General features: G+C 40.4%; 1 protein-coding gene across 11 annotated transcripts in view; it reads right to left on the reverse strand.

The window, feature by feature from the left end:
* Window positions 1–24,143, reverse strand: part of LMO7 (LIM domain 7) — a 411,754-nt gene that overhangs the window by 295,948 nt on the left and 91,663 nt on the right. For all 11 annotated transcript variants that reach the window (XM_069205263.1, XM_069205262.1, XM_069205261.1 and 8 more), the window contains exons 2-3: window positions 8,191–8,261; window positions 1,124–1,193 (exon numbers count right to left, since the gene is read on the reverse strand). In XM_069205263.1, the coding sequence (XP_069061364.1) occupies window positions 1,124–1,193; window positions 8,191–8,261 (141 nt within the window). The remainder of the gene's footprint in view (window positions 1–1,123; window positions 1,194–8,190; window positions 8,262–24,143) is intronic.

Below are 24,143 nucleotides of genomic sequence, written 5' to 3' on the forward strand. Positions count from 1 at the left end.
TGACAAGGAGAGCAGAGGCCCTGATTTAACTGCTATATTTATGGTCTGAGTAAGCAGGCGAGCCCAAATCTCTGGCTCGTTGAAACATAACTCTGAAGGGATCCCATCTGGACCCAGTGCCTTGTCCCTGAGGAGACCCAAGATCTCCTCCTTGACTTACTAAAGAGTAATGTCAAGGTTGAAGACCCCATCACCTGATAACCCTTTATCAGGTATGATACCTATTACCTGGTCATTGCAAATCCCAGCAAAATGCAAAACCCAACTGTCGCAGGGTAATCTGATGACAGAGCGAGCCATTATCATTAGGAACAAGGAAGGAGCAGTTAATCTCGAAGAACGCAGAGCTATTCCTCAAACAACTCGTTTGAAGTAAAGGCTTCCAGTCTTTGTCCCTAAGAAAAGTCTTCCTTCGTTTAACTTTTGCACATTATCACTCAAAATAACATTCTGGAATGCATTCGGAGGTGAGTTTTAGTGATGTCTGAGTAGGTAAAGATTTTTTTTTTTCTCTATACCAGAAGACCCTTCTAGGTACACTGTGTTGACAAGTTAGATTGTTTATCCATGTGGATATTATCAAGTTAAAAGAATCTTATGCTATATTTTTTTTATAAAGATATTTTATTAGTTTCTGCAAAAAAAAAAAAAATCAGTTAACATATCCTTCCCCTGTCATGGTACATTATCTTTTAATTGCACAATGCGTGTCAAGTTCAATTGAGTTCGCCATCCGTTTATATCTTCAAACGAGCCTCCAGCGGCCGTCATATCCAGCTCTTTATTGCCCCTCCCCGGCAGTATGCTCCTATGTGATATTTGATTGCAGAGAAACCATCCTAAAATGGGTCATTAAAAGGACTTCAAGTGTGGGCTCAGAAATTAACTTGCTATCCATGTGTGCCACAAGTTTTAAATTTAGCCAATCACAAACAGCAAACTAAAGACAGAGCAAACAAGGAGCAAAAGTCAATTTAGGCAATGTGCAAAGGGTAATCTACAAAAAAATAATTGTGGAAATCAGAACACTAAGTGTACAACTACAAAAAGTACACCCACCATTACAATTGCTCACCCAGCAGAACAGTAGTATGTACAAATCTCGTTAAAATACTATACTCACGAGCCCAGCAATCGGTGTGGATAAGCGATTAATCTTCTTAATGACTCCTGGTTTTATCTTGTTAATCAAGCTAAACAGAAATAGGGGAGCAATGAAAACTCAAATTACAGTTCAATTACCACACAATTTGCACGTTTTATTTCAAAAGAACAACGGACATGCTTGCTCAGAGTGGTTTTCATAAACCAAGACCACGTTTAACATGTATTGCTTGAATCAATGCTGAGAAAATATCTGCTTAGTCCGATTAGAATGCAATGGAAAAATGACAAGAAAATATCCATGCTGTAAGCGAATATGAATGCATCAAATTGATAAATATGGAGCAAATCCCATTGCTGAAGTTACAAACTGCGCTATGTCTAAAAGCCCGGACGAAAACTTCAGTTTTCTTTCCAGTAACTATCTTGCAAATCCCCTTAATTTCTCTGCTAACATGGAAAATAATTTAAAAGATTATTAGCTCACATTTGTGTGGCAGAACTCTTGGAATGTATTTAGTAAAGAAATGAGTTTGAAAATGTGTAGACTTGGCAGAAACGTTCATCACTGCCATTTTAAATCGACTTTTGGATTCGCTAATGTGTTAAAATCCATAAACATTTTTATCATGAAACCCCCTCAAATAAAGTTAACCAAATATTACTATGGCACTATGTGTGAATATTTTTTACGAGTTTAAATTAATAAGGGATGAGAAATATCCATTTTAATAAAAACTTCAGTAAGCAAATACGTTCACATTTTTTTTTAAACGGTTGCACCAACTTTTAACAAATTAAATGGATCCTGAAAAAGAGGTGATGTAGCTTTTTTTCTTTTAAATGGTTAAAACATTTTTCAGAAACCGATAAAAAGATAAATTACACACACGGGCTAAACACACCTAAGCGCACCAATTCTTTAAAAATGTCTTTACAAGTCTCAATTAGCAAGAAGATATAAATAAAGGCTGTCTAGGGTCTGTAGTTAAACATCATTTCTGGGATACTGTGCATGGTACAATATACTGATTATATTGGTTGTGATGCTTTGTCTGTGCACACCTCTAGAGATATGGAAGCAAGCTTCTGATATGTTTTGGTTCAGAAGTTTAGTTTTGATTTATTATAGATGCCATCGCTCAAAAGCAACACTGCTGACCAGCAGTTTGTTATTTTCTACATGATAAGTGAAAGTCGATGTACCACTTCCAGCTACCATGCATGTACAGTTCTACCACTGTGTTGCAATGCAATTAAATTTGAAACAAGCATTGGCAATGCATGTAGGCCTCGCTTATAAGTGAAATTGTCTCTTCAGTCACTGCTGAGGTTAGTCAATAACTCATCATGCCTGCACTGTCACTCATTCTTGCACATATAAATTCATCCAAACAGAGTCATTCTTGCATGTAAACCCTTACCCAATTGCAAAAAAACAGAACACAAATTCCCACAAGCATATAAAAGTTAAATGAAAAAAATAATATGAGAATAAAAAAAACATGCCCCCAACTTATCTTCACAGGCATATGCTCACACTACAAAAATAAAACAAAAATTAGTTGTGTGTGTCCATCTCTTAATGGTATAGTACAGAATGGACCGTTGTTTTTAGGTCAATTAAACGCTACACAGTGGCACTCCAAGGAAGCCTCTCCGTAAACAAAGCACTGGGCAGCCATCTCCGAATGCTAAGGTGTACAGTGCATCACTGCTCAGGGATGTGGAATTCCTATCGCCCGGGACATCTTGTTTGGGGTCAAGGGCAACAAGTTTTTATGTTTACTTTGTCCTTGGGACAAGTAGGCCCAACCCCCTGCAGCACAAACCCTTTGGCTGCCTGTTTACAGAGAGCTGAACTCTCTGCAGTTGAGGTAATGTGTTTCCAAAAGATAATGCTGTTCGAACTTGTATTTATGGTTCATTATTTGAAAGCCTTCATTATTAGGGTGCGTGCTGTAAATAAATGTTTTAAGGTCACACTTCACTACTGACGTTGGTTCCAGTACAAAAAAAAAAACGTGTACACACATGTTTGAAAAGTTTAGGCTAAGAGGCTAAGTATAATGCTCCCAGAATGCTCTCTGATTATATGCAAATGAAGTGTCATTTAGTAAAATGTGTTGATACATGCTAGTATTTCCCAAAAATATTTCTAATGGAAAAATCAGTGTAACCATTTTCAACACGATTATGGGAAGCATGAAAATAAACAAACACTGACAAAGACAACTGATCTGACATATTTTTATAAGTCTTTTAGTTTCATCAATGCGTGTCTTGTTTTGACATGGCTTTTGTAACACTTTATTGTTGTGGGAGCTACCAGGCCCTCAACATTGTAACAAACATTGGCAAACCCCCCCCCCCAAAAAAGTTTTTGAACTCTTAAAGCACACGTTGCCACAAGCGGCATAACAAAGGCCCCGCAGCCGCCCTTCAGGTGGCCCCGTCAGCACAGCACCTGCCCTGAGTGAGTCTGGAGAGGGGGCTCCTCCATGTTCTTTGCAAAGGGGCACCCTCCAGTTTCGTTACGTCACTGATTGCCACTGTAGTTCCTGACACTGAACAAAACTACTTTGTGTGGCAATATGCTCCTTGTGGAAGAGCAGAATGCGATCACTCACAGTAAAGCCAGCCGAAAGAGAGAGAAATAGAAGTTTAATAAAAACAAAATGTCTTTGTTAACACCAGACCTAATTAGGGACCAAGACCCACATGTAGGTAGCATTTTACATGTCGCAAACAGCGACTTTCGCTGTTTGCGACGTGCAAAAAGCACATTGCGATGCACAAACCCAGTTTTGCGATTCAGTAACCTGGTTACCGAATCACAAAATGGGTTTGCGACTCGCAATTAGTAAGGGGTGTTCCCTTCCTAATTGCAACTCGCAGTGCAATGTAGGATTGTTTTGTGACCGAGAACGTGGGCGCAAACCAATCGCAGTTTGCACCCATTTCAAATGGGTGCTAACACTTTTGCAAAAGGGAAGGGATCCCCATGGGACCCCTTTCCCATTGTGAATGTCACTGTAAACATTTTTTCAGAGCAAGCAGTGGTCCTGCGTGCTCTGAAAAAATGAAACGAAAACGTTTCATTTTTCATTTTTGTTATGCATCTCGTTTTCCTTTAAGGAAAACGGGCTGCATTACAAAAAAAAACAAAAAAAACTGCTTTATTGAAAAGCAGTCACAGACATGGTGGTCTGCTGTCTCCAGCAGGCCACTATTCGTGAGGGGGTCGCAAATTGCGACCCACCTCATGATTATTCATGATGTGGGCATTTGCGAAGCCCTTTCGAATCACAGATGGTGTCAAGGACACCATCCTACATTCGGATTTGCGACTCGCAATTTGCAGGTCACAAATCTGAACCTACCTACTTGTGGCCCCAAATTCTTAAAGAAAGTCACAAAAGTGCACCCATGGTATATGTCGTACCCCTATAAAATATTTGTGAACTGTATTTTAGCGTGGGTAAATACGATGTGTAGATTTGCTCATGTGAAAATCTATTGAGCATTTGCAAGTTCATTTTCCCTCCAGCGACTTTCTTCCCAACCCTGGAAGAAGTTCTAATTCTGCCATTGTCAGGAGTAAATGTCCAACCTTTCTTATTATGGGAAAATATTAGAGAGAAGCTGGTAAAAATCTTTAAAACATGCAGGTTAGTAGGTTTGCAGACTCAAAGGCATTCCAGCCCTGGAACTATTGCTTACTGCTTCCTCCAGCCCCAGTATGCAGATCTGCAGAAAGGTGGCAAAATAAGGAAATTGCTACAGCAGGGATTGAAACTCCAAGTATTCAAGCCCTACTATGGTAGTAGCCCTGGCATAATCAGAGAGGCTATTAATTGCTGCCATAATTTGTCGCCACACTACATGGCACCAAAGGGACAAGTAGATCTTTTTACAGGACAAGTAGATTTGAGAAGCAACCTGTCCCCTGGACAAGTAGATATTTTAATAAATTCCACACCCCTGCTGCTGTTCTAAGCCATAACATAATTCTTCTAAACATGGCGGCCAAAATACCATACCAATATGGCTGTCCAGTTTAGAAACAGCGGCTGCACTGGAGGCAGTACACTGCAGATTAATAGAGGGGCAAGTAAGCAGCCCAGTAGTGCCTTTGGGAAGCCACAGGATCCTCAAAAATAAGAATGAACTGAATAGGGACCAATAAAAGGAGAAACGGACTACAGAAGGGCTGGCACCATGCCGAGACAATAAAGCACACTCATTTTCAGATGGACATTTGATCAGGCTAAATTCCACTATGCACACGGCAATAGAGCCAATGGCCTAACTAATTGCCCTATGCTGTATGGTGTCATGGGGAGAAGCAAAATGTGAATGACACTTGAACAGACAAGAGAGAGTTGGCCCAAAGATCCTTTATTTAAGTATATGCAGGTTTTTTGACTGGGGCGGGAGGTTTTACTAGGGCCTGGTAGTCTCTGTCCCATTTACATCCATCAAAGATTACCAAACAAACACCAAATTGCCAACACCAAAATCCTTACTTACAATGTTAATGAGTGAGGCTCCAAGTAACAAAATCCCAGTACACAACCTTTAAGACAATGCAATCACAATCCTCCTTTAAAGGCCTAATGGCCTCAAATGCCTTTCACAATAATTCAGGTCTACAACATTTGTCCTAACTCTTCATACTAAACATATCAGACCTTGGGCATATGCCATACATTTTCTCAACAAACCAATCAAGCCCATAGCCTTCATCACTAATTTGTTGCGATATTAGACGGAGACCTTCTGCACTGCACATAAGCTGGTGACCATCAAGAATAGCCTAAAATTACAAAATATATACCAAATTACAGTTGGCAAAATAGTAGACAACTCCCTTATAACTTTCCAAATTTTCACCTCCAAGTGCTTGCCGGAGGCAGTAACCAAACCCCTAATGAGTCCTACAGGCTTGGGTATATTATTTTCACATTAAATACGTTTTTTTTTGCTTTTGTTGTAAAGGTTTACTAATGAAAAAATTAGACCTAGGATGTATCATCTTTAATTTTAAAAAAATCAAGCCAAGACCATTTATCAGTGGCTTGCTACCATAATCATCTCAGGCCACCTGGATGCTGCATAGGTTTTTCCACAAGTCAACTATTAGTAGACATCAATAAAGTTAAATTATAATTATGTACAAAATTACAGTAGGGAAAACACTATACAACCCTTCATAAAATGGCACAACAATGATTCTCAAAGCACAAACCTTTTACCTGTAGGGTTGTCAAAGGGGGTTGCCAACAACAAAACCCTCACCTACTACAGAAACGTGAGAGAGTCCCTGTACCAAAATAGCTATCTACAAGCTTTAACACAGTCTAATGACAATCCACCCTAAAAAGGCCTGGTGGCTTTTATTCATGGTTTCACAATAAATAAGGTGTGCTGCCAATGTCATAAACTTTCACAATAAATACATTAGGCCTCTGGCTGGGATCAATGGCTTGTCACCATAACCAACTCAGCACTGCAGTGCTAAGTATAACGGTCCCACAAGGAAACAAATGTGCAAAGCAGGCACTCTTTTTCTACAGAAACACAACTATTTCTGATTCAAAATCTGTACTCCAAAAAAATCAACATTTGTGAGGAGTCAAAACCTCTTTCCGAGTAGTCAATATTAGAAATATGTACAAATTTCCACTTGGGAAAACAACCATTCTTAAAACGACATAACTTAAGGATTTCCAAAGTATACATCTTCAACTTGTAATGTTTGTCAGAGAGGGCCCCCTACACCAAAACCCTTGCCCAATACGGAAACTTGTGAGTTATTTTTGTTTAGGAAAGCTATGAGGATAACCGGGTGGGACAGAACAAGTATATTATCAGACAATAAACATTAAGGAATAAATTGGAAAGTCTTCTATTCTGTTGGTTTTTAAAGAAACGTAAAGTTTATTAGAGTGGCTCACAGTCAAGTAACTTTAAAGAGGGCACATTTCGTTATAAATTGATTAGAGTTCTTACTTTAGTCAACACAAATAAACGTTGTGAAGATAGTGCCCTTTGTACTGTAAATTTCCATTTATTTTCCTACACACCTGTGTCCCACTAAAACAACTCAGTTAGAATGCCTGTTGTCCTTTTGTAGCAGAATTTTGTGGTGTCATATTTTTGCGCATCATCAAAGTATAATATGCATTTACACACACAATTTTACATTTAAACACAGATATAGATTGTTTTTTAACAATGTTCCTATTAGCGTTTTTTTATTAATGTGGTTAGGTTAAGCAATATTTCTGTGCAAAACGCCACCTTGAACAAGATGAAAGTCATGTCTGTCACACACTCGTGGTTACCCCTAGTGCACATATCTCCCCACAGGCTCAGTTACACACAGTCAAGTTGAAGTCATAAAAGTTAGTGACCGACATGCACCTAAAACAACCCACGCCTATTGGCTTTGCCAATGCTTGATAACCAGTATTAGATAAATGAGTAATAACAGTGATTTTGCTGTGGTCGTGAATAATTAGATTTAAAAAATATATATATATTTTTTTAAACAGGAGTGTGATTTAAACATAAGGTTTGTGGAAGGGGTAGTCGTTTTCCGTGTGTCTCAATAACTCTTGTTCTCTCCTTCCCAACACTCGTCTCTGTAGTCTGTTAGATGCTTGCAAACTATCTCTCCCCACATTTCTAAACACCACCGCATCTCTTTCCTTAGCACCCTCTATTTTATTCTTTCCTGCAGTAACATCCTTCATTTCACCACCCCACCAGGGAGACAAAACACACACTTGCCTGTAAGCACTGCATTTTCTTTCATTGCTGCACGAAAACAAATACTGAAACACAATGTGGAATCACACTTATGGAATGTAAGATTATGTAAAACGAGTGAAATGTAAACAGGAACTAGTTTCCCGACATTAATTACCTTAACCAGTTTTTACACTCATCAATCAGTGTTTTTACCTGTGAGGATAATTCTGGGGCTCGATAGGGACCTGTCCCAATGTCTGTTTTTAAATTACTGCCGGGTCTCAGACCTGAAGGAACCCCACTTAAGGCCCTGGCTGCACTACTTACTCAATGAGAAGAAGTCCATTTTCAAGGGCTGATCGAAAATCCTTCTCCCCAAACTGTTTCCCAGTAACTTCCTGCAAAAAAGAATAAAACCATGAAATACGTTATTTAGATCATATGGATATTCAGCATTTCACAACTTTAGGCTCGCAACACTTTAGTTGATCTCATGCATTCTGGAAATTCACAAAATGTTGTTTATACTGCACAACAATGGAGAGAAAAAGTGTTTCACTAAATGTCAAGAAGACATTTAACACACAGACTTCCTAGGCAACCCTAAAGACAATGGTCAATTTCGATCCCAGGCTGTATAAATGATCAAAATTCCCACTTTTATTTCAAGCTCATACCTTGCATTGCAGAGTGGTCAAACAGGAAAATTAAAGCAAAACAGTGCTACAGAAATGGGTGAATAATTCACATGTGAACCACAATCAGTGACACATCAACTGCTCCATCCCTGCTCTATAGAAGATCATTGCTTATGCTCATCAAAGCTGAAACAGTTTGGGTCAAAAAGTAGCAGTTACATCTATCTGTCCAAAATAAAGCATTAAACTGAATGGATTTATGCTAGAAATGAGGAAAAATACAGACTCAATGGTCCATTATAGCTCACCACAAATAAGATTCTTGAGTATTGCTTAACATTTGGCCTTCAACAAAAAGTAGACACCTAATAAGATCTTGTTTTTATTTAGCACTTCATATTGCACATTTGGTATTTACTAAACTTCGAAACAAAAGTGTTATGAGTATCCAGTTTAGTTAGACTCAATTTATCAACCTCAAATGGATGAAAGTCTGAGCCTGCCTTTCTGGGATTCAGATTTGTGAACTGCTGATCGCCACATACTCCAATGGCGAGATTTCCACTCACTGAGCCATCATGCCAAATTACATAATCAACCATAATTGATATTGTGGTAGACATTATTCCGGATAACTATCAGAAGATTATATCATAATAATCAAAAGGTATGTAAGGTGGAAAAGGGGAGGATACATATATTTATGGTTCTGTGTGCTACATTAGGACCAAATATTCAACAAACTCACTTCTGTGTTCTTGAGATTTGTAAGTACAGTAAATACTTTAAAAATATTGTGTGACAGTTTGTTCAAAGAAGTAACTTATCTTGGTTTTATAAGGCTAAGGGCAGTACAAGTTAAAATATCCTTGACAGGGTGACAGGAAACAGGAGCATGAGCAATACGCTGTGTCTACATGAATTTTAGCACCTGCATCAACATATATCCACATACATCCTAACTAGAACATGGGAGGAAAAACAAATTGTGACAACTGGAATGTATTACCATCATATGCCACTTAGAATTCCATCAGTTATTAAACTGTTTTTAGTGACAAATACTTGTAATGCATTTTTAAATATTGCATTAAAAGTTTAATATGCATAGAGTGCAATGTCACATCACATGTCAAAGTGTTTCAGTCTGTTTTGAAAGACACAGGCTCAACTGTAGCCAGAAAAATAACACAGGGAACTCCGTGTGCTGTGGTGGGCACAGAACAGAGGATTATTCCCGCCCAGCAGGACAGAAACAAAGTACTCCCAGCTAGCTGGGAGAAAGTCAGTTACATAGCTCCTATCAGCACCAAAGGATTGGTGCTGGAAAGGGATCTGGTGGCGCCACAGGTGTCATGGGGCAGCCCCTGTTATAAACAACTGAGGAAGCCCCAGGAGGGACCGGGGCACCCACTCAAAAAAAAAAATGAAAAGTGTGGGCACCTTCTACAAAAAAAAAAAAAGGAAGTGGGGAAAGAATATTAAATGAGTGGATAAAGCTACTTATTTACATCATTTATCCCCATAATTCTCTTCATGGGCTGACATATTTTGCTGCATGGTGGTGCCCCAATGTAGGCAGAGGCACCACCAGCATTTTTAAGTGTTGTGGAGGACTGCAAGGAGTGCAGCGCTCCCCAAACATATTTTACAAATAATAACCCTATGTTTTCTGGGGTCTACAGAACATGACCAAAGGAAAATCCTATGATGTTTCAAGCACACCCAGAGCTTTTGCTCTTCAGCTGGGGAATGCAAGAACCCTTTGTGGTTAGCACTATGGCTACACTATGTGACCTGACAAGTGTAAAATAAAGACTCTGACACATAGTTACTGTGCTTTTGGATACAATTGCTTTATTTACATTTTTATTAACAGTTGCAATGCATGCTACTATTATTGAATATGGTTTTGAAATCTATTGTAATGATGATTACTAACATGTCAATGTTGTTTTACAAAGGTGGTGATCTTTTGATAAAGTCAACTGGCTTGTCTTTTATGTTGATTTAGTCACCCCTTCACAAAGCCTCTAGGCCTGCCTTTTATATATTGATAAGACTTTACATTAAAGAAACCCTTGAAATTCACTGACAAAAACAAAGGCTATAGTGATGTTAGGTATGATAATAAACAAAAAGTTATAAATTCACTGAAAAAAAACAAAGGTAAATTTGATGTTCTAGTTAGGTGAAAATGTTAGTTAAGATTTACCATTTCAAACTAAAAAAAATGCCAGTAAGTTCACCAGTTATAGTTTACTGAGCTAACTATAACCTGCGCCCATGCCACGCACTACTTATTAACACATATTACATCACTCATGACATGTTCAATGACATCACTGATGACATCTCAAATTACATCACTAACGGTATCAGTCGTGTAGAGCATAATTTATCTCAACAGATGTGCTTACATAAAATTATTGTACTGTAGCACACTCCCTTTAGACACAGGAGCCCCATCTAGGTACTTCTTGTGAGCGCAGAATATCCTAAATGTATAAACTTCCGGCAAATCCTAGAATACCCAGTAGGGAATCTTGGAGATAAACAGGAGGAAAGAGGAAACTGAAATTCAAACATAAATAAGAATTTCTCAAAAACTTAGTGAATTCTCAGGAGTCAATAACGTGAGATGTAGTCAGAATTTAAAGGTTTTATTTATCCTAAATGTAAAATCTTTATCTTTATTAAACAAGCATAAATTACAGAACATAGCATAAAGCTTGTCCCATAGTCTAATCCCTATTCTATAATTCAGAGTCAGTAAGTACATTTAAAGTCAACTAAATTCTGAAGAGCTTCCTCACTAAAGAGTACACGAGGTTCAACAGAAATTAATCATTTTAGTAAGAGAACTTAAAAAAAAAATTTTTTTTAAATATATAAATATTTAGGGAAGGAATTTAATCTACCCTGTGAGAAGACTTTAGAGAGCCAATGAAGATGTTACACATTTAGCACTCACAGCAATCGTATAACAGTGACTTTTGCTCATGTAAGTTGGTGCCCAGTCCGCTCCAGGTGATTTCTAAATTACTCTCTGGTGGTTAATGAACAACCGAGGAAAGAAAAAAATGATTGTCATAAAAGATGTAGATTACAATTTACGGGAAATGCATCCATCAGTTCTAAACTCATATTGATCTCGACAAACTGGAAGTACATTTAACTGCCATAAACACACAACCAGAGGCCTGTCTAAATGGAAATTAACACAAATACTAGCCTCTTTGTTGTACATGAGCAAATATGGATTAAACTGATACGCTACATTTGTGCAACTTTCTAAAAACAGGTATTTCCCCTTTTTTCACCAGTAAAAGATGGAACAATATTTGAGTCTACAATTTTTCCCCAGTCATTTTTTAGATTAATATTATTTCCTTTATTTTTGCTTGGGGTTAAATTGGGTTCAACATTAAAACCTGTGAACAGCATGTTTAACCCTGATACCACAAAACTATGAATTTAGGCAGGTAATAGGTGTCAAACATAGTCCAGGTGGACCAGATCCACCACGTAAATGCATGCTTTTAAGATTTATTGTAAGCAAATATTTCTTATGTTGTTTATAGCAAAATATAGTTTAGATCTGAGTAGCCACTGGACGCTTTTAGTTTGGAAATAAAGACTTTCACCAAACATCTGTAATACAGAACAATTTCCTCAGCAGAACAGCACACAAATTAACGAAAATCAGCGTCTTGGCAAGACAATGAAGGATGTATTCCTGGAAAATCTACAGTACTGTGGGTTTTCAGCATGCCTACCGTTTTTAAGTCTGGTTTGACAGTGCAGTTGTTTGCAGGACCTACTGTCACACAGAGTGGGCTTTGACTCCACCGAAAGATGTACTACTCGCTCACAATGTGCTATTAGATATTTAGTGTATTTATCCACCTCCAAGTGTAGGAGCTTACTTTGCCATGCATCAGGGACTATTTTACATCTCAAAAGTACACTGCATCGCCACACATACAAATAGTTGTCTCATATGTGCACTGTATATTCAAAACGATCTGCTTTTGTTTTTCCACTATTGCGAGACTATTCAAATGTAAAGAGCCAGCTTCTACTTTGAATCCTAACTATCAGGATTATCAATACTTCATGGGCCAGTCTGTGATTGGCTACCTTGATGCAGAGCAACATTCTACGCTCCTGAAGGGGCAATACATGTTTTGTGGTTCTGCTGAGGTAACTTGGTATGCATCCTAGTAAAACTGCCTTGTAACAAGGTACACTAGACTTAAAACAGATGTATAGCAGAAGGGTTTCCTTGGTAAAGTGTGACCAACAGAAGTGCCAACTTTCCTCAAAATTATTTGCAGTAGTTATGAAACCCATTATAATATTTTGTTCTCCTTGGTGAAAGTAAAGGCTTCTGAGTGAGAGTTGAACGGGGAAAAAATCAAAGACAACTGCTGAGGAAGGGGGTGGGGGACAACATATTCGTCACAAAACCCTTATTTTATTTTCCAAATCTTCCCTGAGTAGTCATAAAATTAGAAAATCATTTAAAATTAGAATGTTGTGCTCTCGATTTCATAGAAGTGGGCACTGGAACAAAGAGAGATGACATGTTTTGGCCACGATCACACACCTAAGTGGAGAAGCCAGAGATTAAACCCCAAGGTCTCTTAGACCCACAGTTGATAAGATACTTGGGCAACAACTGACCCTGGAAGAACACCAGCTACTAAAATGTTAATTAGGATAAATTAGTTTTGGTACTCTTATTTTAGTATATTTTTTTATTAAGGGGCATCCGATTAACAATATCACAATACAGCTCAAAACAGCAGCAGACTCCACTTACATCCTAAAAGGTCTATTGTTGGTGACTTAGTAATGCAAATCAAAGAACTGTTTTCCCTACACTGGATAACCCTTTCCAAATAAAAGTATCCTGCTTTCTCAGAAAGAGTTCATCAACTTAACTCCTCTGGGCACGCAGATTTTGCCTAACTACCCCACACAAATATTTTGCAATTTTATCTGTGGTGTTTCATTTTAAATTCAAAGCCTCAAAGTGCCACGGTTATTGAATAATCTGTTATAAAGAGATCACCTACCAAGTGTCTAAAAGAGCTTATAAAACTTAGTACCAGGTATTTTTTCAACCTCTGAAGATGACCAGCTGAAGTATCTCCACACTGTGAGGGGCTTGTTCCATACAAGTCTCTGGAGAAAGTGCTCGACTAGCTGAGCAAGCCTCACAAAGGAAAGCTGTTTTCCTGCCTTGCAAAGAACAGGCTGCAACAAAGTTTCAACAGAGACCGCTGTCTCAGAGATCAGAGTATGGCGGGGTCTCTTAGAGGTACAGCAAACCTTTCACATGAGCAATCCTACCCCAGTGCCCCCAGCTCGAAATGGCCTAACCTTTAGGCAATCCATAGTTTTTGCATAAAGCTATGTAATCTCCCAAAATCGGGTGATTCTAGGAAAGTTTGTTACATGTCAGCCACCGCTTGGGCCTCGGAATTACGAGGCAATATAGAACACACATTATGCAAAAAGGTTAATTAAACCATGCTGTGGCAAAAGGCACATTATACGGCGTAATACAGCACGCTCAGTGGCACCATTTTGTCAGGTAAACACCCGTTAATACTGTCTACACAAAGTACAGCAAACAAAAACTAAAATAGAGGAACTAATTAACGGAAATATTTGGACAGTGCGCGTCCTCCTGAAATTGGCATCTTCGTGTTAACATGGAAGATGCAAGGAAAAGAGGATAAAAGAAAGTGAAAAAAAGAAAAGAAAAAAGGAGGAGCACAGAAGACTGATCAGAGAAGAAGGAACCCTACACCAGTCCTATCCCGGCTTAAACGAATAAATCCGTTTTTACACTGCTGAAGAAAACGCATTGACCCGCTATACACTGCATGTAGGCGGGCAGCTGATCCGAGGCCTTAGCTGGAGGTACTGAAAAGGCTTTACCTTCGGAATGGGCCATTCAAGTTTACCAGAGAACCCTTGAAAGGAGTCTGCCAGCGTTCAACACCATCTGAGGGTTTTTTATGAATTACCTTTTGATCTGTTTTAGTCAGAAGCAACCTTTTGTGTTGACATCTGCAAACTAAGCAACATAGGGTGGAATGTGGGGCAAGTCTGGTACATCCACATTTATGCGGAAAATGGACTAGCAGCAAAACCAGTTCCAATGATCAAGGCCTTACCTCTGAAACAACTATCCCTTGGAAAACAGGACGTGGGACGTAACATATTGAGGGGCAGACACAGGATGACGCCATATTGCGACTCCCTTTATCGATTTATTTGCTCTATTCACTGGGCACTTCCCCTTTGCTGGACGGCTGATTCTGAAGCCTACTTATTCATCCACTGTACTACTTTCTGTTACCAGCATGTGACACACATTTGTATGTTTGTTAATAAAAATCAATACAAACATTTACAAAAAAATGGCAGGGACAGAGGGCTTTCAATTAGGACAAAATGCAAAGCTGACCCTCAAGTTACACAACTCTTTGAAAAGGTTTGGACAATAGAGCTGTTCCTCTGTGTAGTTTATGCTGTTCTCACTAAGTTTACTAGAAAAAAGACATTTAATAAAATGTCATCGCAAATCAAGTAGGTGTTTCCGGAGGTGCTATTTCAATGGCAAACTAGTAAGATATTATACTGACCACTGCAACACATGCCCACTATGTCCAATATAGAATATATGAGAAGTTAAGATTACATTTACATTTGTACATATGTGTTTTGCGTTATTGGGCAATATGGGACAAATTCATCAAGTACCTAAAATATTCTTAGCAAGTACCCCGGTTTCAGTCATCCCTTTCACTGTTATAAAGTGCTTTTGAAGGTAGGGAACCTCAGGACAGTGGGGATGTGGATCCCTTTCAGCACAACATAAAACATAGATTTCACTGGGATGTGCTAATGGGAAATCCAGCAATTTTTCAACTTTGCAAACTTGGTTGAATTAATGTATTTCCACAGTGCTGCACCTACTTTATACAGCGGTATTTGCACACATTTAAATTGGCAGGACTCCAAACTAAAGAAAGTTGGTTGAAATTTACTTCAACAGTCTTGTTAAGATAGCAGGAAACAACCAGACTCCTGTTTACATGCATGTAAAGAGGAATTTCAGGAGAGGAATACTAAACTATTTACGGTCATCCTCAGATATACTCCTGTGTGGAATAAGGTATGGCCAAACGTCTAACAGGTAACCAGCAGGGTGTCTTGTCCAACCTGGTTATTCTGACAGGAGTTTAAAAAAAAAAAAAGAAACCCGGAGAGAAGTTCTTTTTAGTTAAAGGGCTTTGAACACGATTTCGAGACAGATACCATGATAGAAAATTGTAGAAATGAAAACATTTTGGATATTTAAGTTTTATTTGCTTAATAAAAAAAATTGATACCGAGGCGTCTTCAAACGTAAAAATAGTTCTAAAATCGTGTAAGTTTTTTTCCCTCTGGCCCGTTCCTTCATAAACGCTCGCCATGCAGGCCCTTCAGGGCAGCATTGTGCGGCACGCGGGAAAGCGAGCCCTATAAGCCCACTGGACGCACGTGACGTTAATCAGAGGCCGTCCACATACCGTACATTTTTCTCCGTCCAGGCCAATGAGGAACGGCTTACCTCTTAAGTGCTGCAGTTCTCTCGCTAAGCAGCATTCTTTAGTCAAGGCCTGATCCGTTAAGGACGAAACAATGCCAGTGACGTACAGCACGCATAGCTTATTCAATAGACCTTTCAAAATGCCAACCAAGGCGTACACTCGGCTCCTCCTCAACATTGTGTTTTGTGTCCCTCGTAGTATATGAAACCTGTGCAGACACATACCAGAATATGGGTGAGGCTGAGAAAGGAACAAACACAAGCAACCCGGCTTTCTGAATAATGAATGCCCCAAAAGTATGCCTCTACTTGGCACTGCGGAGGACTGATAATGCGAAATGCCATATGAAAGAACGAGAAAACTAGAGTTGGGGTGCTTGGAAAGGTAAATATCGTTGTACCCTTAAAACAATGCACAAATCTGAATAACCCTGCACCGGCTCAACATTCACTTTAAAAATAAAGCTATGGTAGCGCCTCACCCAGCCGTTCTACAGTTTATAAGCACGGTAAACAGAGCTGCTACAATACAAAATGTAATTGTACAGAATTTATCCACCTTGGAAGGTTGGCTGGCAGAGTAGGCCTTACCAGGACTGCACTCATTACTAGGAGCTCTCATCAAATCTTCACGCTGTTCATTTAGTTCATTGAGCCTTCCTGCCAGCTGTATGTAATCGTTATTTTATTGATATGTGCTTTATGGCACCCGCGCTATGTAATATCGAGAAATATGTGGATGCATCGCAACTCCCCGAGCTCAACAACTCAGCCATGTCTAAATGTACATCTGTGTGCAAGGCTCAGTACAGCTGCATCCAGGTAAGATGGGGTCATGTGCACCTAATTAGGCCCCATTGTTCTTGCCAGAATCAGCGCCCTGGTACCATTGTCAAGAGAGTGCCACAAACTCAATACAGCTTTTTAAATCAAACAACGTGGGCCCTGTGTTAAATCAAGCGGGGCAAGGAAAAGTGTACAGAAGATTTGGTTTGGGGAAAAAAAAAAGTAATTTTACTTTTAGGTGGGAACAGTACTTGCACTTGGCAATACTACACTTCGCAGATGACAACCATTCACTACATTTATCACTCACCATCTGCTGGGAAATGACCCTCTCTAAAGAGTCACCCCAAACTTTTTGCCTTCCTCCTCCTCTTTTTCTGACCTCATTTTTGTTGGTTTTAGTACTCTGGGCACTTTCCCACTGCTAACCAGTGCTAAAGTGCATGTACTCTCTCCCTAAAAACATGGTAACATTCGTACATGCCCAATTGGCATTTTTAATTTACTTGTAAGTCCCCAGTAAAGTGCACTACATGTGCCCAGGGCTTGTAAATTAAATGCTACTAGTGGGCCTGCAGCACTGACTGTGCCACCCACATAAATATCCCCTTAACCATGTCTCAGGCTTCCATTGCAAGGCCTACGTGTGCAGTTTCACTGCCACCTCGACTGCGCATTTACAATTACTTGACAAGCATTAAACTTCAATTTTTCTACATGCAAGTCACCCCTAAGGTAGGCCCTAGGTAACCTATAGGCAGGGCACTATGAAAGTAAAAGGCAGGACATGTAGTTGTGTTTTACATGTCCTGGTAGAGAAAAACTCACATTTGTTTTCCACTACTGTGAAGCCTGCTCCTCTCATTGACTAGCATTAGAACTGCCCTCATTTACTCTTAAATGGCAGAGTCTCATTGGAAGGAGTAGCCATGTCATGTTTAGTATGTCCAGAATGGTGATAGAAAATCCTGCTTACTGGTGAAGTTGGAATTAATATTACTATTTTAGAAATGCCACTTTAAGAAAGTGGGCATTTCTCTGCACTTTTTGTCATCTGTTCCTTACAGCCTGTATCCAACCCACTTCTGGTCGGTGTTGGTTGACAACTCCCCTAGTGCATTCCACTTAGACATCCATAAACACAGGACATTCAGGGCCTCATTATGAGTTTGGCAGGCGGCGGCAGCCGCTCACCAAACTCTTTGGGTTTGAAGACCGTCAGTTCGGTTTTCTGACCACTGGCCCTAGTAAGAGTTTCCCGCTGGGCCAGCAGTTGGAAACAGCGTTTTCACCCACTGGCCCAGTGGAAAACTACCCACAACATTGGCGCTGGCTCGTAATCAAGCCAGCGGCAATGCTGCGGTGTGTTCTGTGCGACAGCACCGGTCATGCTTTTCACTGGCTGTAATTTAGGCGGGGAAAAGTGCTATGGGGCTGCCCATGAGGGCCCCAACACTGCACATGGCAACTGCAGAGGCAGTGCAGGGCCCCTCAGCACCCCATCTCCACCAGGCTTTGAATGGCGGTGGAACCGCCAGGCAAAAGCTGGTGGATGCAGGACTCTTAATCCTCAGCTTTGAGCAGCGTCAGGATTGGCCACAAGGCAGGCTAGAAGTCTGTGCCTGCCTGCAGCCAGCAGAGGAGCGGAGCGGAGTGGGGCACGGTGGCGAAAAGGTAAGTGTTCATTTTCTTTTTTCATTATTTTATTAAATTTTAGAACCTCCCAAGATCCCCCCTGCACCGAACCCGCCCCTTATGAACGAAGTGTGCCGCAACGGATTAAGACCGCCGTCACCGTCAGGACATCGGCAGGTAAAAAAGTAGCAGTGTCAGCAGTGGGCCTGTGGTGCTTTTGACACAGTCATAATGTGGCTGTCAGAACGCTGCATTGGCGGCGGTCAGACGGCCACCGTGAGTCTAGCGGTCCTAGGTCTTCCAGACTCGTAATTAGGGCTTCCGCCACATCTGATTCATCTGCATACTGAATGGGTATCCCTGGGCAGGAAGGGTGGAGGGGCTCTCTCTTACACTTCAAAGGTCAGTGGTCTTCACACAAAGGACTGATAAACACCCCTGCCCCCCACAACACACACACACAGATTCTGGCAGACAGGACTTAGCTGAAAGAGGAAATTGTGCACTTTAAAAACACTCTTTGAAGTCCCAACACACCCACTTCAAAGGCACTGTTGAGTGTGTGTGTGTGTGTGTGTGTGTGTGTATATGTATATATATACACACACACACACACACACACACACACACACACACACGGTCTCTGACCCCACCAAATCAGGCACATCTGGATCTACACGTGGACACTGTCAGAGAGTCTACCTGGCTGCCCAAAGGATTCATCTGGACTGCTTGAGAAACGCTGCTGCCCTGCTTGTTACCCTGCTGGCCTCTGACTCTGCTGGAAGGACTCTGCCTTCCCCACAAGTGCTCTTCAAGGGCTTGGATTGAGAGCTTGCCTCCTGTTCTGAAGTCTCAGGGCCACAAACACTTCACCAAAAAGAAGAAAATCCCTGTGTGTTGGAAAATCGATGCAACGCCTGCAGAAGGCTTAATCTGCTTGCAGGGATTTAAACTTGTGGACTGTAAGCCCCCGCATTTATCAGCATGTTACAGTTTAACTCACTGAGCCGTCCTGCTGTCCTAAGATAAGTAAAGATAATACCCGCACATGGACAACTACTACATAGGCAAATCTTTCATATGGCACAAAGAGGAGAGGCTCTGGGATTGGGTGCATGCAGAAATTACCCCTGCTTTTGGTAGAATGATCAAAATGGACAATTCACCTGTACAGAAGCAAATGATTGGATGGAACCTTTCAGCAGGAAAATGTTGCATTCACACATGAAAGAAGATTTTGACTTAATTCCCTGCACTATTGGTACAGCTGTGTGAACATAAATCTCCTGTGTATTTAAATAGGCTACACAATCTTTCAAGATAGTCTCTGAGAGAGCTAACGCATCTGCTCCAGAAATCTATGTGCAAGCTGCAGGCTAGAAGATTGAACCAGAACAAGGCCAACTTAATCATGCCTCCCTCGGAATTTGATAAAGCAAGTACTGTTCAGTCGAGTAACATTAATACCCACGGTTTATGGTGCTATGAATACTCACAATGTCAGCATCAGAGAGGACTTTATGGAAGTCAAACAGGATAATAATACATTTGTTAAATAATTTTTACAGCTTCCACCATCCTTACAAGCACCGGGAGGGTTTGCCATCTCATTCAACTTGAAGTAGACTGTTTTATAAAAAGAGATTACAAGGGCTTGCAGGAGAATTTCAAACAAACATCTCAGAACTGAATCACCATTTACAAGTCTTTATTTCAGTGTCAACAGAAACAGAACAATAGGATAATTTTGGCATTGGTTAATTGGCAAAACTCTAAAAGATATGTTTACCAAGTCTCCCAAGCCTATCACCAAGCTCCTCCAAATCAACTTACACAGTTATTAATTACTCAGGAGTAATTTTAAGTCTAAAGGATAGTTAACAATTTTGTCCTGTTTTGCAGGGAACTTTCGCGAAGACATGAAGTCACTCTATCCAAAAATGTACCTGTCATTATAACAAGATATTAGTACCATTACAATTCTGAAAGGACTCATGTGGCAGGATGCAGGTAAGTGCTTCACTGCCCCACATGAGGGCAGTAAACAAAAAAGATATAAAATAACTGTGTATGTAAAAGGTTTCGATTGTTACAGAAACGTTCGATATAAAAAAATACCAAGAGCCTTTGGGATCATATGACGAGTTCCTCTTTCTGAAAGGTAAATGTTCTTTGAGGGGAAATTATAGTGCATGATGAGAGCAATGTTATGGAATGAAGAATTAGCATGGTGTTTGGGATGGAAGAACAATACTTTAGATGTAAAGAGTGCACCTGGTAGAAAGAACACAAGATATATACGAAACAGGAGCAGTGTTGACCGTCAATGATCGCACAAGAATGTGTCCCGTCGAGAGAGACGATGTGGGGCACTCAATCTTTCATGATTCCACTGCTCAGAGATCACCTACTTCCACCAACATCACAAATCGAAAAGGAGCACTTGCAGTCAATGCATACATCCTTCATGTGAGTAATGAAAATCAAATGTTCATCAATGCAGTTGTCGATTCTCTGCAATTTAGTTCATCATCCATGAGGAGCCATGTAGCAGAATCAAAATAGATTTTCTTTACATTGTCATCTAGCCCAGCCAAAGCGTTTTGTCAGGGTTGATATCTCCAGACGCATATATAGTTAGAAATGGGGTCTCTAGTTAGCAGTCAGTTAGCACCCTGTCCAAGTAGGGACCCTAACTCTAGTCAGGGTAAGAGAGAAACACAGCTCATATAACCCCTGCTCACCTTCTTGGTAGCTTGGCACAAGCAGTCGGCTTATCTCAGAGGCAAAGTCTAAAGTATTTGCACAAACACACAGTAACACAGTGAAAACATCACAAAAGGTCTCCACACCAGTTTAGAAAAATAGCCAATATTTATCTGAATCAAACAATACAACAATCCACCATAAAAAGAGTCTTAATCCATAGAAATCAATGGATGCATTAATTTAACACAAAATACCTAATATGCATCAAAAATAAAGAAGCACGGGTGAGCGTGCATAAGTTCTTTCCTTGCAGGGAAGGGATGTGTCGATTTCCAGACAAGCAGCCTCAGGTCCGTGCAGTGATGTTGAAGATTTTGACACCAAGGTCGTAGCGTGGAAAATTCTGACGCACTGTGCGAAGGGTCCGCATTGAGAACAGGCGCTGTGTCGATTCTCCAAGCCGTGAAGCAGGTGCTGCATCAAATTTTCAGCCACGGGACTGATGCGCACACAGAGGTGCATGGATTTTCTCCTGCAGGTTACCAGCTTCCACTTCTAAAGGCCCTGTGGCTGGATTTGGCACCGCTTAGCAAGTCAGGACTCTCAGCAGAAGAGCCCAGGAACTGGCAGATGAAGTCTTTGACGTCCCTGCGACTTCGGAACAGGGTGCAAGCAAAGTCCAAGCCCTTGGAGAAACATCACAAGCAGGTTTTCAGAAAGAAAAGTCCAGTACTTTCCCTCTTAAGAAAGAAGCAGCAGCAGGCCAGCACAGCAAAGCAACAGAGTGGCAGTTCCTCCTCAAGCATGAAGCTCTTCTCCTTGGCAGAGGTTCCTCTTGATCCAGAAGTAATCTAAAGTTGTGGGGTCAGCAGTCCAATTCTTACACTAATTTCTGCCTTTGAAGTAGGCAAACTTCAAAGGAAAGTCTTTGTAGTGCACAAGAACCTGCCTTTTCCTTGCCCTGCCCCAGACACTAACTAGGGGGTTGGAGACCGTATTGTGTGAAGGCAGGCACACCCCTTTCAAGTGCAGGTATCCGCTTCTCCCTCCCACTCTAGCTCAGGAAAACTAATCAGCATATGTAAGACGCACTGCAGCTCCCTTTGCTTCACTGTCTAGAGTGACTTCACAAACAGCACAACTGTCAGTCTGACCCAGACGTGTATTCAGCAGCCAGGCAGAGGCACAGAATGGTTAAGCAAGAAAATGGCCACCTTCTAAAAGTGTCATTTTCAAACAGACAATCTAAAAACCAACATCACCCAAAAGATGTATTTTTAAAAAGTAAGTTCAGAGACCCCAAACTTCAGATCTCTAACTAGTCCCAATGGGAAACTGCACTTAAAAGATATCTAAAGGCAATTCTTATGTTAATTTATGGAAGCGATAGGCCTTGGAATAGAGAAAAACAAATTTAGCAATATTTCACTATCAGGACATGTGAAACACAATAGTTCATGTCCTACCTTTCAAAATACACTGCCCCTGCCCCATGGGGCTGCCTTGGGCCTTAGGGGTGACTTACTTATAGTAAAAGGTCAGGTTTTGGATGGCAAGTGTGGTCGAACTGGCACTGCAAAGCTGCAAACAGACTCTGCAGTGGCATATGTGAGACATATTTACAGGGCTACTCATGTGGGTGGCACAATCAGGGCTGCAGGCCCGCTAACAGCATTTGATTTACAGGCGCTTGGTACCTCTACTGCACTTTACTAGGGACTTACCAGCAAATCAAATATGCCAATCATGGATAAACCAATCACCAATGCAATTTAGACAGAGAGCACATGCGCTTTAGCACTGGTTAGCTGTGGTAAAGTGCTCAGAGTCCTAAAGCAAACAAAAACGGATCAGAAAATGTAGGATGAAGGAGGCAAAATGTTTGGTCATGACCCTGCAAAAAGGGCTAGGTCCAACACGTATCATCGTTTTAAGTGATCATAATATTCCCCTAAACAAATGAAATGATTCTGAAGTACTATGTTCTTCCCAAGTGGGATCTCATAAGTGTGCTACACCATATATTGTAAATAATTAAAAAAAAAAAGAATGTCATGTCCATAGGGTATTTGTGTATTAAGGCTTTGTAGTATAGCCACTTCAATTCATTGGGGTCTGTTTTGTTATCTGCAACCTATTTGCAGTGGAGAGAAAGCAGCACGCTCTCGACAGAAAGACCACATCATGAAAATGTGTGCATATGAAACGGTTTTTGTGTGTGCTGATAACAGTACCTTTCCTCAAAATGAAACAGCTTTTTTGAGCATTCTACCCTTTGTGTTTGCTCCACTCACTTCAAATATGCATGAGCGACAAAAGGTACACACATGCACAATTCAAAATGCAAAAAAATAGCAAACACAAAAAAGCCTTACCTTGGAAAGGAAAGGTAAAAAAGTTATTCTAACACGTGTAATAATCGTATGCACAAATGAACACTCCCACAAGATGTGCCAACTGCAGCGGGAAAGAAGACAAATAAGAAACAAATTCTTTAAATTGGAAATTGTCAATATTCTCCTTCAATAACACAGATGTAAAAATAAAATAAGCATGTCATTTTCCAACAAGATCCTTATGAAAGAAAGTTCCAGCGCACTTCTTTTGGGCTCCGCTGATGCAGTTTCTCCGAAATGACGCTGACACCGACCGACCGTCACAGAGGATCAGAATTTAGCAGTATACTCATCCTACTTCATTACCAAAAACAGAGAGGTCTATAGCTCGATATACTATCCGGGTTAACTTTTGACCAGTGGCTGAGTACAACAACCACTGGCAAAGTCAACAGTTCTGGCACCGAGTGCCAAACTTTTGCCTATGCTTGTTTTGTCGTGATTTAAAATGTTACTTGTCCTGGAAACTACTGGGCTCTCATCTAGTCTAAAGAAATA

Source organism: Pleurodeles waltl, chromosome 8 (assembly GCF_031143425.1).
Source record: "Pleurodeles waltl isolate 20211129_DDA chromosome 8, aPleWal1.hap1.20221129, whole genome shotgun sequence".
NCBI lineage: Eukaryota > Metazoa > Chordata > Amphibia > Caudata > Salamandridae > Pleurodeles > Pleurodeles waltl.